The sequence below is a fragment of the Camelus bactrianus genome, chromosome 3 (genome assembly GCF_048773025.1).
Source record: "Camelus bactrianus isolate YW-2024 breed Bactrian camel chromosome 3, ASM4877302v1, whole genome shotgun sequence".
Lineage (NCBI taxonomy): Eukaryota > Metazoa > Chordata > Mammalia > Artiodactyla > Camelidae > Camelus > Camelus bactrianus.
This window is the reverse complement of record NC_133541.1, coordinates 98,293,193-98,310,749: the sequence shown is the minus strand read 5'-3', so window position 1 is coordinate 98,310,749 and position 17,557 is coordinate 98,293,193. Positions and strand designations below refer to the sequence as shown.

General features: G+C 39.3%; 1 protein-coding gene across 3 annotated transcripts in view; it reads right to left on the bottom strand.

Annotated features, from left to right (window-relative positions):
* KDM3B (lysine demethylase 3B) overlaps positions 1–16,808 on the bottom strand; it is a 59,473-nt gene extending 42,665 nt beyond the window's left edge. For 2 of the 3 annotated variants that reach the window (XM_074360738.1, XM_074360740.1), the window contains exons 1-2: positions 16,508–16,807; positions 2,896–3,063 (exon numbers count right to left, since the gene is read on the bottom strand). In XM_074360738.1, the coding sequence (XP_074216839.1) occupies positions 2,896–3,063; positions 16,508–16,699 (360 nt within the window). In that variant the 5' untranslated portion in view covers positions 16,700–16,807. Of the gene's footprint in view, positions 1–2,895; positions 3,064–16,507 lie in introns of all 3 variants that reach the window. The other variant, XM_074360739.1, reaches the window with a different exon arrangement.
* Positions 16,809–17,557: the final 749 nt, after the last annotated feature.

The following is a 17,557-nucleotide window of genomic DNA, read 5'->3' as shown; positions in this document are numbered from 1 at the left end:
GCTGGAAAAAATAGTTTCTATGAGAAAAAAGCTTTAAGGATTACAAAGATTGTTTCATAACCTTACTATGAGAAAAGAAAGGTGAATAAATTATTTAAAAACAAAGTATCATTATCTAATGTAAAAAGTTTCAGAATACGAAGGAGAAAAGATCTCTCCAATTTTTTTACATGTTTTGATGATTTATTTTATTATTTTTTAACAGCAACATTATTTATAATTGCCAAGATATGGGAGCATCCTAAAGGCACATCAGCAGATAAATGGGTAAAGATGTGGCATATGTGTATATATATATGTATGTATATATATACACACACACTAGAATACAACTCACCCATAAAAAAGAAGGATATTCTGCCATTTGCAGCCCTTCATTCACTTTTTTTTTTCACTTCAAAAACTAGAATTTTATAACTGGCATAAACATTTCCATTGCACCAAAAACAACAAAATACCTAGCAATAAACTTAACCAAGGAGGTTACCTATACTTTGAAAACTGTAAAACACTGATGAAAGAAATTGAAGATGATATAAAGAAATGGAAAGATATCTTGTGCTCTTGGATTGGAAGAATCAACATTATCAAAATGGCCGTATTACCCAAAGCAATCTACAGAGCCAATGCAGCCCCGTCAAAATACTCACGACATTTTTCACAGAACTAGAACAATTCCAAAATTTATATGGGACCATAAAAGACCCCGAATTGCCAAAGCAATCTTTTGTAGGTCTTTTTTTTCTCTTGCTTCTTTTTGTTCTCTTTTTTTATGGTTTGATGACTAGAGAAGTTCTTTTAACATCTGTTGTAAAGCTAGTTTGGTGATGCTGAATTCTTTTGTTTATCTGTGAAACTTTTGATTTTTCCATCATATCTGAACTACAGCTTTGCTGGATAGAATATTCTTGGTTCTAAGTTTTTCCCTTTCATCACTTTAAGTATATTGTGCCACTCCCTTCTGGTCTGTAGAGTTCCTGCTGAAAAATCAGCTGATAACCTTATGGGAGTTCCCTTGTATGTTATTTGTTGCTTTTCTCTTGCTAATTTTAGTATTTTCTCCTCATCCTTAACTTTTGTCAGTTTGATTACTATGTGCCTTGGTGTGTTCGTCTTTGGGTTGATCCTGTGTGGAACTCTCTGTGCCTCTGGACTTGGGTGGCTGTTTCCTTTTCCAAGTTGGGGAAGTTTTTCGGTTATTATCTCTTCAAAAATTGTCTCAGGTCTTTTCTCTCTCTTCTCTTTCTGGGACTCCTATAATGTGAATATTAGTGTGTTTCATGTTGTCCCCGAGTTCTCTTAAACTATCCTCATTTCTTTTCATTCTTTTTTCCTTTTTCTGTTCTGCAGTAGTGATTTTCACTAATCTGTCTTCTAGCTCCCTGATCCATTCTTCTGTCTCATTTAGTCTATTCTTGGTTCCTTCTAGTCTGTTACCCATTTCAGTGATTTTATTCTTCAACTCTGTTTGGGTATTCTTTATATTTTCCAACTCTGCTAAAAACTTCACTCTGTGCATCTATACTCCTCTTGAGTTCTTTGAACATCTTCGCCATCATTACTTTAAACTCTTTCTCAGATAAATTGCCTATCTCCTCATCACTTATTTCTTTTTCTGGGATTTTATCTTGTGCCTTGGTTAGGAAGATATTCCTCTGCCGCCTCATAGTGTCTATCTTTCTATTTGTATTTTTAGGTAGGTTAGTTACGTTTCTTGACCTTGGAGAAGTGGCCCTCTGTGGGAGACGCCCTATGTGTCCCAGCAGTACACTCCTCTCTTGTCACTCAAGGACCAGGGTCCAGGTGGTCCCAGTATAGAGTCTGGCCTGTGTTTATAGAGTCCTTCCAGAGGCTTTGGGATTGTTGTTTCCTTATTTCTGGTATCTGTGCCCTGGTGGATGAGGCTGGACTAGAGGCTTATGCAGGATTCCTGGCAGGAGGAGTCAGTGTCTGCCCACTGCTGGGTGAAGACTGGTCCTGGACCTCTGGTGGGTAGGGTTGTGTCCAGGGGCATCTGTGGCTCAGAAAGTCTGCTTATAGATATGTTGTCTGGCCTGAGGCTTCCTAGCCCTTAAGCCTACAGGTTGTTGAGTGGGGCTAGGTGTTGGTGCTAATGATCCAATCAAGATGTCAGCCTCCAGGAAAACTCATGTAGATGAACACTCCTGGAATGTCCCCCACCAGCTTTTATGTCCCCTGGGCATGCCACAATGGTTCCTTATCTCCCCAGGAGACCCTCCAAAACCAGGCAGGTCTGGCCCAGGTTCCTTTGAAATCACTGCCTCTGCCCTTGGACGTGGCACATGTGAGATTCCATGTATGCTTGCCAAGAGAATGAAGTCTGTTTCCCCCAGTCCTGTGGGGCTCCTGGAGTTAAGCCCCACTGGTCTTCAAAACCAGATGTCTGGGGTCTCTTCCTCTTCCCAATGCCAGAACCCCAGGCTGGGTATCCTAACATGGGGCTCAGAACTCACTCCTGTGGGAGAGCCTCTGTGACTTAATTATTCCTCAACTTGTGGTTCGCCCAACCAGGGGGGTAATGGGGCCCGATTATATCACAAGCATGTCCCTTCTACCGTCCCACTGTTTCCAGTTGAAGCAGATCTTTTTTGGTAGGTTCCAGTCTTTTTTATTTTCAATAGTTGTTTAGCAGTCAGTTGTGGTTTTGTTGTAGTCACAAGGAGAGGTGAGCTCATGGTCCTACTACTCTGCCATCTTGATTGGAAATCTCTTTTCAAGATCTCTCTAATTTTTGCTTTGGTAACTTCAGAGTAAATGTGTGTTAAGGACAGAGTACTGGAGTTCTGGGAATTCTCAAGAGTTCAGCTATAGGTAAATACCATATAGTATAGGAGTAAAGCCCAAATCTGTTCATAGCCAATAGAAGTCACTCACCAGTGCTGGCCACTGTGCAATTGAGACTCGAGTGCCCTGGACAAGGACCGGGTCCTTTCGGGGCGCCCACACTAGAGACCCTTCCAGCAGAAGCACAATAACTTCTTCAGCATGAACTTTAACCCAGGAGTGTTGCTTCCAGTTACAGCCATCAAATTCTACAAAGATCTGCAAAAAGAGATAAGCAATCTTGATACTAATATATATAAAATAGATAAACAACAACTATATATTATATAGCATAGGGAACTATATTCAATATCTTGTAGTAACTTATGGTGAAAAAGAATATGAAAATGAATATGTATATGCTCATTTATGACTGAAGCATTATGCTGTACATCAGAAATTGACACATTGTAAACTGACTTTACTTAAAAAAAAAAAATATATATATATATATACATAGTAAAAAAAAAACCTTGATTCACATTTGGGAAAATCCCATGCTATAATATAGAAACAAGTACAGACCTCCTGTTACGAAAAACTGACTAGGTAAAATCCTACTAATTTGTTTTTAATTTCTTTAATAAGTTTCAATAAAAACTAATCTTACTTCAAAGCCAGGAAGCTGGTCTCATTCTCACTCTGAAAAGGGGATACAGAGTTAAGGGGGGCATGAGTTATCCACAGTTAGTAATTTTTCACCGTGATCCTATTTTGCAATTCTGAGTTTCCAATTCACATCTAAGCACACTAGCTGGGGACTTAACTGTGTATTCTTATAGTGTGCTAGGTTCAGGAATACAGAGAGAAATCTAGCACATTTCTTGGTTTCAAAGGGTTTAAAGTCTAATAGATAGGAAATTTTTTACACTTCTACTGAAAATAACTGTGAGCCTCTTTAATTCTGAATAAGTTATATACACTCATGGTACAAAATTCAAAAGGATAAACACTAAAAAAAAAAAATTGTCCTCCCAGTCTCACATGTGGGTTTTAAAGTACCACTGCCAGAAGTGATCTCATATCTGCTAGCAGAGGCATGCTGTCGTCACAATGCTTTGCTTCATCCCAGAAGAGACACTCCACTTTTTGAGATACACTTAAGTAGATTCTGTAAGGAGTTTCTGAAAGCAGTTCATATTAAATGAAACTACATTTTTCTGATAAATTGTATGCTTAGGTTTGACTTTTCCACGTAAATTCTGACATCTGAGAGTGCTTAACACAGCATAAAAAGCAAGTCATATGTATATAGGTATCAATATTTAGAACAGGTATGTCCAGTGCCTAAGACATAGCTGGTCACAAAAGAAAAGCTAGAGTATTTATATTCCATTTCATTTTCAAAGAGTTCTAGTTGGCTTTGGGAAACATGCAATAAAATGATAAAATATAAGTTAAAAAATCAGGGCTAAGCAAACTGCAACAGGAAGTCATATCAAAGTATAAAAAGAGGGAAAACTTAAGCAGGCAATAAGGATCTACGCAGCTGTATGACTGAGTGATATATAATATATGATTGACTGATCAATTGATTTGGCTCTGAGCTTCCTAAATGCCAGTCTGAAAATGGAGAGAAGGTCAGTTGCCATAGTCCTCACTGTCTAAAGGAATACATAAAGCAATTACTCAGGGAAGCAACACTTTTCCAACTACTTGGCTTTCCAAGAGGTTTCTCATGTGACGCTTCCTAAGGCAATAATGAGTGACGTAGGACAATGTCAGAATTCCCAAAGCATTCACTTCCAACTAGGAACTGCAGATTTATCAGGAAGATTTGTAAGTACTAGGGGTACCAAGCATTTCCTATAGACTGAATACTAGAGGTCTGGTACATGTATCACTCTTATTTTTTAAATATATATAGATGATATAATGAATAAAATTCAAATCCATTAAAATTGTTACTGAATTCCTAAGAGCTTTTGTCAGTATATTAGTTCTCATTCAGTCAACCTAAAAATTATAGTTAGAACTATATGAAAATTCAGGATACTTATAGAGGAACCATTGCTCAGTAGCCTAGCATTAGGCTTAATCTCCTCAAGGCAATAAATACTTGTGAATTGAAGTACACTGCTAAAAACTTATCCCAGAAATTAAATTCATTATACAAAGCTCTAGTTTTATTATTTAGAATATACCAACTAAGCTTCACAGTTGCTTTAAAAAAAAAAGATGGGAAAATAAGGCTCAGAAAGGGGAAGCATGATTTTTACAGAGAAAGAACACTAAATTGCATTAAATATATGAATCAGCTCACTCATATATACACACATGTTCAAGGGGCATAAAATATAACTTCAAGTAATTTGTAGATAACTGGAAACAGATGTATTAAAAAAACTTACATTTAAGTACAGACTCTGGCACCAAGAAAGGTAGTAATGAACAAAGCTTGGGGGTTATGTCGCAGGAGGCTTGGATTTGAATCTTAGACCCACTCACTTTTAACTGCAAAACTTGGGCAAGTCACTCTTTCTTCCTCAAGTCTTGGTTTCCTCCCTTGTGATAAGATACACCTGTCTTACCTCACAGACTGGTTATGAAAATTAAATAAAGTAATGGCTTCAAAAGCACTTTGATCAATTGCAAAGCACTAATTGGGCAATAATGTCGTAAGATAAACACAGATAAAATAAAGTATAGGGAATGTTCAGAGGCAGGAGAGATCACCTTTTAGGTGTGCAAAGGGACTGATAAAGGTTGAGGACAAAAAAAAAAAATGTCCCTCAAGTTCTAGGATGGCCAGGAGCTATATATAGCACACTGTGGGAAGGAAGTGGGAGATGAGACTAGAAAGACTAAGTCAGTGTGGAAGACCCTGAATATTGGGATAAAATCTGGACTTCTTCCAGCTGCTGATGGGAGATGTGTATATATGGGTGTGAGTGTGCATATGTGCAACTGCTATTAAAAGATATGAGGTCATGGCGGGAGTGTATAGCTCAGTGGTAAAGTGCATGCTTAGCATGCACAAGATCCTTGGTTCAATCCCCAGTATCTCCGATAAAAAATAAAACAAATATAAACCTAATTACCCCCCCAAACAAACAAACAAAGTGCAAAAAAAAAAAAAAAAAAGATATGAGGTCAAGATATGAATAGAATAGTTGGTTTTAGGAAAACTCAGTTAGCTAAAGCTAGCTAGCTGTGGATATAGATGGATTAGAGTTGGGGGTAGGGTGGGGAATAGGGTGTGTTCTTACCAGACCTAGAGTAGGAGCAGTGAGACTAGGAAAGGAAGTGACTAGTGCTCATGAGAATCAATGAGTCCTATCATCAAGCATGATGACTGGCTGGATATAAGGGTAAGGAAAATTCAAAAATGACTTGGATTTTGGTCCAGAAACTAGAACAGTGGTGTCATAAATGATGTTAGGAGGAGGCAATGGCTGAAGGACAGACAAAACCTTGCAAGCCATCAAAAGGAGTGTGGAATGATCACCCAGGCTGAGCCTAACCTTGAGTGACACAGTCTTCTACAGGGTAACACTTAGAAAACCAGAGAATGAGGCTCCATGGTGCCTGACATCTAGGTGCCATGTTACAGTTCTAATCTGCCAACCATTTTAAAAACGACGTGACTCACAAAATTCTAAGTCATACCAACACACAACACTAAAAGAAGTCATTGTACTAAAGCTGTAATGATTTTAACTCTTTGTATGTAGGAACTTGAACATTTAAAAAGTTAATATTCAGGAACCCTATCATCACACATCGGAAAACATCATGGAAAAGTTGAAATATTTGAAAGCCAAATTTCTCCTAATTTAAGGGCAATTATCTCTTAACCTGCCTAAGCAAAGGAATAAAGTGTTGAACTTGACAACAACCACAGTGCTATACATTCTGGGATCAGGCGACAGCTCTAGGCTAACGATATGAATTTGTTTTGAAAGCAATATGGAATGTGAATATATGTAAACATGTTCTACCAGCATTAAGGCTTATTTCTGACCCTAGCACTGTACTTCACCTCCTAGCTAAAGATGGAAGGAGTTAGAACATATAAGGTGAAGAATCATATCAGATCAACATATGGAACATGAACTCTTAAAATGGTAGTGGTAGTCACAGGACAGGAAGAAGGGGTATAAACTAACAAAAATCAGTGACAGTGGCTGGACTGAGTCAGAGATGGCCAAGACAGGCTGATAATCTGAATGGGACTCAGTTTGAGTTCATTTTTTCAACAGTCTTTTTAAAATTTCTACTATTTGTAAAAGTAACAAACACAAATTTATTTTTATAAACAAATACAAACTACATTCTGTTGACTCTTATTTTGTGGTTGACTATATTCTTTTGATACCTATGTAAGTTTAAAAAGCTAAAGCTCTAATCTGTTCTTAGAAACAATGATCAGTATACATATGTAAACTAAAAAAAATGTGCAGTATATTGTATATATGTATTTACATGCAATTTAATGTATATGTGCAGTCAAACTGTAATAATTCTACCTAATAAAACTGAAAAAACAAAAAAGCCCAAAAACACTGTACAGCTAGAACCCAAGGTGTAACCCAAGGTAGAACCCAGAAGTGTAAAATACTTTGTTAGTTAAGGAGAGTTAGTGGAAAAACTCTTGCTTTCATTTCAAAATCCCTTTTATGGCCTATATGTGATTTACACTCACTTTATTGACATTAAAATCAAATAAATTCTTTAAAGAATCAAATAAGTTAACTGAAGTTTGATAATATCAGATGGTAGTAATCTGAGGACTACAGGCCTTCAGGTTTATCACATAATCATATAATCATCAGTTTGGATTCTGGTTTTCCCTAAGGCCATTCTTACTACAATTAATGAAATAATTTATTCACACACTCAACAAAAATAGAATGCCTCATAAACATATACATGTGTATGTGTATGTGCGAATCATATCTTAAATGAGCCAACTGAGAGGTACATAAATTATTACAGCGCTATGTAATAAAGGCAATAATAAAGACTGAACATGCTAGAGTAGGCATCTGCCTTGGGAAACTAGAATGGTTTCACAGAAGAGGTAGTGGTATACAAGCTGGATCTCAAAGGACAAGCTGCATTTTTCTGGTAAAGAAGGGAGAAAAACTTTCCTGAAGGTGCAAAGGCAGAGAACATAACAGCAGATTGTTGGAGGAGGAGGAGGATGCAATAGCTAATAAGTAAGCTGTAAAGTGCTCTGTTGGCATGTTATGGATGATAAATTGAAACGTGGTGGCAAAGATTCTTGTTTGGTTAGCAGAGTAGTTTTTTCTTGGTTGTTTGTTTTTAATGTGAATTTGAAAATCTTTAGGCAACTCTCCAGTACTCAGTCTCCCCTACACCCTTTAGTCTGTCACCCAGCTATTTCTCGCAAGCCTGGTTCCTGGACACATGTGAGTTATGTTGTCTGCTATATGCCATGGGGAGCCACTGATAGTTTTAAATGGTGGGGGAAGGGGAGAGACACACACAACACGACACCTACCAAAACAGAAATTACAAAATATTCTATAATTAGGTGAATGGCTACACACACTTTATTCATATTATGGAATAACATAAAGAAGTTTTAAAAATGAGATTTGTCTAATAGACTAACATGAAAGACCTCTAAGATATATTGTATCGAAAAAAGCAAGCTGCAGATTATTTTTTAGGGGGTGGAGGGACAGGAGAAAGATTGGGACAGAAGACGTAATAGTATTTTAGCCTTATCAGTAAATGTTCCCTCTTTTTTTTCCCTTAAAATAGGTATTCAGATATTATTTATATAATTAACTTTTGTAAGGAAAGAATTAACTTTGGGATCAGGTTGGAAGAGAATTTATAGAGAGAAGAAACTGGAGACAGGGAGATCAACTATAAAGCAATGAAAACCCAGGTAAGAGATGAAAAAGGCCTAAACCAATAAGGCTGTATGACTGAAAAGCATATTTGAGAGAGATAAAAATAACAGGATATGATGATGATTGTGAGAGGGAAAGGAAAATGGAAGACTAACTTCCAAGATGCCTAAACTTTCTTTTCCAGTTTTCCTACTTACATTCTGAACAAAATAAGAATTCTGTTACAAATGATTTTTACAAAACTGGGATTATTTTGACAGCTATGGTGGGGAATGATGCATGTCTAGAACACTGCTGTTTTAGAACAAAAAATAATTTTCTCTCTATGGTTCTTTTGATAAAGAGATAGATTTCTAACAATTATTCTCATTTTTTCTACTTTTTAACATCCTCAATAAATTAAATGTTAAGTACTTGAGTACCATAGGAATAACCTAAATAAAACTCAAGTGTGGGGGGAAATACAGCTTAGTGGTAGAGGATGTGTTTAGCATGCACAAGGTCCTGGGTTCAATCCCCAGCACTTCCATTAAAAAACAAAACAAAAACAAAAACAAAAACACACACACATACACATGTTCTTAGGGGCAGTGGAGCTGCAAAGATCTGGATTTGCATCCCAACATCCCCATTAGTTAGCTGTGTAGCAGGGAGCAAGTTACTTTAGCCTCTTTGAGCCTCACTTCCTTTGCCTATTAATAGGGAAAGTACCTCAAAGGGTTGTGCTAGGATTAAATGAAGTAAAAACATAAAACTCCTAGCAGACCTTGGACTCCAGATAAACATACATTCCTTAAGCAAGTTCATACTACTGGTCAGAATATACACTGGTTTGATTTAAAAAAGAAAAAAAAAATCTGCCATGTATCAAGAATCTTAAGTACATGTATACATATTTTAAGAATCTTAAATTAAGAATGTTTCCATAATACCACTCCTGGCAATGAACCCTAGGAAATCACCCTAAACACTGGAAAGTCTTAGTCACAAAAATGTTCATCACAGCATTATTGATAAAGCCTAAAATCTGAAACAGTTTCAATATCCAGTGAAAGGGGAACAGTTAAATAAATTATCCAGTCAATAAAAATTATAATATTTTCTTAGAGAGCATTTATTGTTTTCCTTTCAGTTATAAAAGCAATACATGTTACCTGTTGAAAATACAGAAAAGCACAAAGGAAATTAAAATCACCTATAATACAAAAGTTTTTGATAATACAAGAAAATAATTGCCACAATAAGTTGAAAAAAATACAGCTGAATTGAACATTGAAAATACAGTATGAATTCAACTTTTAACAATTCTAAAAAAAGATTAGAAGAATATATATCAAAACACTGACAGCAGTTTCTAATGAGTTGTGACACTTCAGGGGCTATTTTTTTAACTTATTTTTATTAAAATAATTTCTACAGTTTATATAACAGGTACGTATTGAGAATTATAAAAAAAAAAACCTCATGCTTCTAAATCTAACAACCCAGATATAAATCGGAAGGACCAATGGGAAATGTATCTTGGATCGGGGTCCCAAATATAATTCCAATAATGTAAAGACAAAATATTAGTAGGGAGTCAATATCAATAAAAATACATGAAATAAATAACCTTAAAGATCAAGTATAAATACTTATAACATGGGGCCACAGAGTTAAAAATCCATTATAAATCAGAAGGGAAAGTTAATCAAATACTGGCTTCTAAATATTGTACTTGTTAAGATAGGGTGGGAAGAGGCCTTTTAAGACAATAGAAAAATGCATATGTTCTCTGTTCTTGAACTTTCAATCTAGCAGAGGAGATAAGCTACCTATCTTGTTATGTATCTATACCAAGAAAAACTGTGATAAATATTCCAAAAGAGGTATCCACAAAGTGATAAAGGAGCAAAGAAAAAAACACACTGGGGATTTAGAAAGGCTTTATAGAGGTGATAGAACCTAGAATGTACACGTTTCCCTCCCCGCCGTTTATAGGATTTTGATGGATGACAAAATCAAAAGCAAAGAGTAAAGGGGGAACAAAGCAATGGGAACCAGAAAGTACTAGGACAGTGGAGGATCACCAAATCGGACTGCTTGCTGCAAATATCCTTTTGGCAACACCCTATTTTCCTTGTCTGATTCTTTGCATGCTAAGGCTCCTTCTTATCTGTAATTTGGCCTCTTGAGTAGACCAGGAGGGGGCTCTCTGCAGATCTCTGGTTAGGTTTATTTCCCATTGTAAAATAACCTTTCATATGGATTTATAAATCAGTCTCCAGAGTTTGGTTAGTGATAATCAGTCCCCTAGGGCCTGATTACCCCTGAAGACACAAAAAAAACCCTGGAGCTTCTGCCCTTGCAAAACTGAGAGAAGTCACTGTATGAGTCACTACTAAACAATCAGGCGGGTATTACCCATTTACAGAACTAGGGTAAAAGACACTTTGGCAGTAGGAGTAGTGAGGTGGGGAGGGCTTAAAAACCACCCACCTGTCAAAGGCAGTGGAAAACTGAGAAGCCGCAACAGGTGTTATGTTCCCCAGGCCTCGTGGAAGCAAAGCCTACAGAAACCCACTCCAGCTGTTGTGGAGAAAATCACTAAGAGAAAGCGCCATGTTACTTACCCACCATTTAGGCGGGTGGAGGGGAAACTAAATCCAAACCTGAATAAAGTGGAGAATAGAACCAGGCAAGTGAGTACTCAAGGAGGGAATGAACCCTTGGCAGGTGGAGAGTAAGTAAAGCAACTCTTAGAAGAAAACGCAAAATTAACAGGAAAGATCTGATTGTGCAGTAAAGGGAGAGGATGCTGGACAAAACAACCAGTGTATAGTGATCACTGGTGGACATATTACACATCCTTGAAATAAAGAGAATTCAAAGAAAATAAGATAGAGGCGTTTAAAATTACGCACACACATAAGACAAACTTACATAAAGCACCTGAGTGCCTGAAAAACTCAACAGTGGCTCAATGTTTCAAAAACAGACCTCCTGTTCTAAGAGGAGAGTTAGGATGAAGAGGCACTTAGAGGGCCTCACACATAAACATTATGTATTCTTTTGTACCACCTTATTTTTATTTAAAGTTCTCTAAACTGTACACTGATCCACAATAACACATTCTACTTACTTTGATAAACAGAGCATATGATATCACAGTATTATTCAGATTTTTATTTAATTTTTGGAATTATAGGAAAAAAAGTAAGGATAATCATTAAAAGCCATAAACTCCCACTTCAATTAGGGCTGAGGTTCTATGTCTGAATACAGGTTAAGAATAAATAATGTTGGATTGTACATAAGAAACATGGTACCATCCTGGACCTGACTATTATTATTACATTATCTAGAAACAAAGTAGAGAGGTATTTTAAAGCTAACCTGAGACAAAAAGAAAAGGTTGGAGGAGGACTTTTTAAAAAAAAAAAAAAAAAGGCAGATATGCTTTCACTCTTCTGGGAAATTTATCATATTATCTCAAATCAAAGGAAAGAAGTATTTTAGATATTTTAGAGCCCACCTTTCCCCCAAATAAGGATTAAGATTAAGGGATTAAACACACACACACACACACACACACACACACAAAAACAAGGCAGATATGTTTTCACTCCTCTTGCAAGTTCTTAACAGCTGAGATTGCTAAGGTACACATTTAAAATAAATCAGTGATACTAAAAGCATCATTTAATTCTACCATACAGCAAGAATGGCTTATTCAATAAAATTAGTGCTGCCACAAATAGTCACTACTCAGTAGGAAAAGTTAGATCCTTCACACACACCATTTATAAAAGTATTCCAGATGGATCAGAGATCTAAAGTTTAAAAAAAAAAAATTAGACAGAAAATTTGAAGAATATTTATATAGGCTCAAGGTCTCTTCCCAAGCAAGTAAACCCAGAACCAATTAAGAATAGTTTAAGGGATCTGATGATATAAACACTTTGTTTTTCTGTGTAGCAAAGCACCCAAATACAAAGTTAAAAGACAAACAAGAGGGGGAAGGGTATAGCTCAGTGGTAGAGCACACGCCTAGCATGCACGAGGTCCTGAAGTCAATCCCCAGTACCTCCTCTAAAAATAAGTAAACCTAGTTACCCCCCACAAAACTTAAATAATACAGTAACAAATTAAAATATTTAAAAAAGGACAAATTACAGAAAATATACACTTGACAGGTAAAGGGGTTAATATGCCTAACTGCACAGAACTTGTACAGAATAAGAGAGCTCCTGCTTTTTTCAAATAGGCAAAAGATTGGCATAAATAACCCATAAAAAACATAAAAGGCCAATAAACAGAAAAAGATTAGTAGTCATGGAAATGCTAGATAGTATTTTTTACCCATCAGATCGCCAAAAATGACAAAGACTGACGACACCGGTGACAGCAAGGGTAAAGGGAAACAAGCACCACCTGCATACACTGCTGGTAGGAGTATGAAATACTATAATCTCATAAGAAAATAACCTGGCATTACCTAATAAAATAATACATACATGTACTTCCTTAACCCAACAATCCCGCTCCTGGATGGCTAAACTACAGAAATGAAACCATGATTACAAAGATACAAGTACAAGTATATTAGCTGCAGCATTTGTTACAAGTAACCAAAAATTTTTAAATAACTTGAATGCCCATCATAAGGGGAAACGACTTAATAAATTATGGTACATCCATGCTATGGAATATAATGTAGTTACCTAAAAAGATGAGTAAGATCTTTAGGTATTGATGCCCATGGTCGAATGTTAAACAGAAAACAGAAAAAAAGAGCAGGTTGCAGATACTGTGCAGTATGATACTACTTGCTTAAAAAAGAAAACTTTTGTATACATGTTTTTACATTTTTTTGTACCAGTATTAAAAAGATGCATAAAGCTTTCTTTGGCAAGTGGAAGCTGGTGAAGGATGGAGATTGTTGGATTTCCTATGTCAAAATTTTTTTTGACATTCTGCAAAATTTAAGTTTTGCTTTTATAACAACAACAAAGAAAATCCACGGGTTTTTTTGGTTTGTGTGTTTATCTACCGTATCTATAAATCTAACAGTCCTAAGGTCTCTGCCACTTACACAGACCAATAATGATTCAAAGACACAAAGAGGACACTGAATTAGAAAAGAATTAGAGATAAAGACATAAAAATCCATTAAATTCATTCCGCAATGAGACTTAAAAAAAATTAAAAAACCCAAAACTGGCCTGTTTTGAAACACAAATAAAGCTACTAATCCATGGGGGGGGGGCAGGGGGCTGCTTTTCTACATAATCTAAAAATCTCAATTGTTACTTGTCAGCATAGGTTTGGTGAGGAAGATGTTCACCTATCAAACCCTTATCAACAAAACTCTATATCAACAGGCTCCTCCTAAGTTTTCTTATTTCATATTTCATCTTAAGGTAGCACATGGCTTTTGGTATTTTTTAAGGGTTCATTAATGGATCAGGACTACATTTTGAAAGATTTCTGGATCAAAAAGTATTTACAAAGAGGATATTAATGGAATCTAAAATTGTGAAATGTTTTTAAACGCTTCAAAAACTCATTCATTCAATCCTCAATTACTCATCCTTAACAGGGGGCGCCCTGCTATGCCTTACTCAAAATCAAGCATGCCTGAAAACATCTTAAACTTAAGTGAATGAAAATCTGCCCAATCACAAGCCAGCTGCTTGCAAACTCCACCCTTGAGTACAGGAAGAGCACTTTTGATTGGAAGACGGTTGTGTTTACCACCGTGTGTGGTGCAAATTGGAAAGGCCCACATGCCTAGGGTTCAAAAGAAATCTCTTTAATGAAAAAGGAAAACAATAGCCAGTTCTGATCCTATACTAGTTACAGTCATTAAAAGAACCTCATCATCGCAATAGCAATTCTTGAGCAATTCTGCAAGCTGGTAAAAAAAATTTTTAAAGCTCTGAGTTTTGTTGTGGCTGTTTTCTCATCTATGTCCCTTGATTATATGTACACGACAAGCGTAAGTGTATTCTTAAAACCCAGAACTGCCTTTGCTTCTAGATGCATACAGCTCCATGCAAGACCTCAACACAGTTAGAACGTACACTTAGTCTTCCAAGAATCACTGCAACTTTTTACTTGGTTTGAGAAAACAATTCCATGGGCCCAGTGATAAAATTATTCAGTACTTAGCTTAATAGATGTCCAGCAACTCACTGAGCTTCAGAAACCTCGGCCCTTAGAGAGCCCAGCAAACAACAAAGTGAATGGGTAGCTATTTCAGGTGCAAAGCTCATTAGCAATTCATCTGATGCAGGAAACAACTAGAATGTAAAATTCCGACTGAAAAGCTAGGACTAGGCCTTCGGTCAAAATATGCATATAATGGTGGATCTTAAGTATGTTCTGCATTCAAGGGGCTAGAGTAAATTACTGGATCTCAGAGAGAGAACTCTCCCCCAAGCCAATCTAAAAAGCAATCTTCCAAAGAAAGAGCAAAAGAATTTAAATCCAAGTCCCCTTTCTTAATCATCAACCTCACTCCATTATATTCCTGGTATCTTTTTTACAAATTCCCCCCATTGAAGCCTCATAAATGTCCAAGCAGCCTTTTCTTACAGAGCATAAAGATCAAAGCAAAGTAAATGAACTCTAGTAGCAGAAGCATAAGCCAGCCACAAGCTAAACAACCCATAAAGCTTACATATCAGAACAATAATAAGCCTAACACCAATGATCAAAAAGTAGACGAGTGTCAGAAACCTGCATTTTTAATATCAAATCTTACAAGATGCGTTCCCGTTTACAGCGAATACAGTATCTGCAGAAGCAAATTCATCAAAAAAAAAAAAAAAGTTCCTTCTGCCTACGGCTCTATCACATTCCAAAAGAATCCCATTTTTCATAGTCTTATCTCAACAGAGAAACTAGGGCCGCTATCAGAATGAGGAACTTAGGAGGCTTGCCAAAGCTCAAAGGCAATATTTTGCCGCCACATTAACAAAAACAACACATCATGGTCCTGGGTGCTAGTTAAGTTCTATTACTGAACAACTTTAATCACAAAACACACCAATGCAAGTATTCAAAAGCGGCCAAGCCTCAACACAAAGTTTCAAAACAAAACCTCTCCCAAGGTTTGGGGGAGTAGCCCAGCTAGAAGCAAAAAAGCACCACCCAACAGCCCCATTTAGCTGCTAAGATAGATCTCAAACTTATCAAAAACAGCCACAACGGCAGCTCCTGTCACCCAGAAGCGCAGAGAGGAGCCCGAAGAGTCTTGAGAGCTGGCCTTTCTGGAGACCGCCAGGCCGAGCCGGGTTCAGACAAGGAGGAAGTAACTGCCAGATAAAAATGCCCCGAGCAGCTCCGAATGCAGCCTCCGTGCCTCCCACAACTGCCCACATTCCCGCCCCACTCGGGGCTCCGGGAAGAAGGGAACAGGGCGCAGGTCTCCCAGGAGAGGCTAGGGACTACAAGTCCGCATCTTCCAGGAGGCAGCAGCAGCAGCACCGGCGGAACTCTGAGAGCCCCGGGAGCCCAGGGTTCGGGAGCTTCGGCTCGGAAGGCGTGTTGCGGGGGAGGGGGTTGGACGCTGAGAAAGGGGTCGCCTAGGAGGCGGGGCCTGCCAGGTGGAGGCGGCAGCTCCCGGCTCCCTGGCCGCCCCCCGGGGTAAACTGGGGCGCGCACCCCGACGCGGAAGCCATGCCGGTCGAAGCTCCGTGTGCTGAGGAGCCGGCGGGGGGCGCTAAGGAGATCTGGGGGTGCGGAACTGGGTCACCCACACCCCACCCCCCCCTCACAAAGGCCCCCGGGGAGGCCGCCCGCAGGCCCTGTAGCCCCGGCCTCGAGTGCCCGCCTCGGCCGCCACTCACCGCCAGGTCCTGGGGCACCGCCCCGCTCATGGCCCGCACCGTGCCGGCCCGCCAGGCCCGAGTGCGCAGCGCAGGCCCCGAATCTCCGCCCGCCGCCGCCGCCGCGGGGACCGAGGCCGAAGACGAGGCCGCCGTGTCCGCGAACAGAAGCAGCAGCCGCTTGCCCACCGGGGAGGCCGCCGCGTCCGCCATCGCCAGGGCCGGCCAGACCCGCGTTCCCGCCCGCCGCCTCCCACCACCTCTGCCGCCGAGCGCCCGATCCGCCCGCAAGGCCTCCCTCCGCACCACCCGCGGCCGCGGCTCCCCCCCACCCCCCCCAACAGCCACCACCAACCACCGGCGCCGCGCAGCGCCCCCCGTGGCCGGGAGCGGAGCCGCAGCCCGGGCCCCGCACAGCGCCCCCCGCGCTCCGGAGCGGGGCGGCAGCTCCGGGCCCCTCGCAGCGCTCCGCCCCAACCTCCCCAGGGCCTGCAGTGCCCCCTGCGGCAGGGAGGGGAATTGCAGTTTCGGCAGGGGTGAGGAAGTGGGCGTGTCTTTCAGACCCCCCATGGCACCATCCTGGTGCCAGCCTTCCTTCAGTGGGGTCCCATATCTGAGAAAGCTTCAGTTTACCCACCTCGGACACCAAAGACTTTTACTGGGGTGGGGGGCTGAGGCACAAGGTACCTAAAGAGTTGATGTTTTGAGCTAAGAAGTTAGCACTCCAATACCCTATTGATTTCCTAGCCTGAATATATGCACTACACTTCCTGTTATCCTTTAGGAAACTTTCTTCCCATTGGTCCATGGGACACAATAGTTTTCTTCTCACTGGCCCATAACATGGTACCATACCATTCTATACTGCCAGTACTTCATAGGTTCCTTTCCAACTGGCCAATGTGTTACATCCATTGCATGTAATAATGTCACTCCATTGGCTGAAGGCCAACGTGCTTCCAACATCTCGGTATTTTGACATAACCCCATGGAGCTTCTTCCCCTTCCAAGTCAGCCAATGTTATTAAGTAAGTCCAGGTGTTTCTCAATTCAACTTTTAGGGGAATTGGA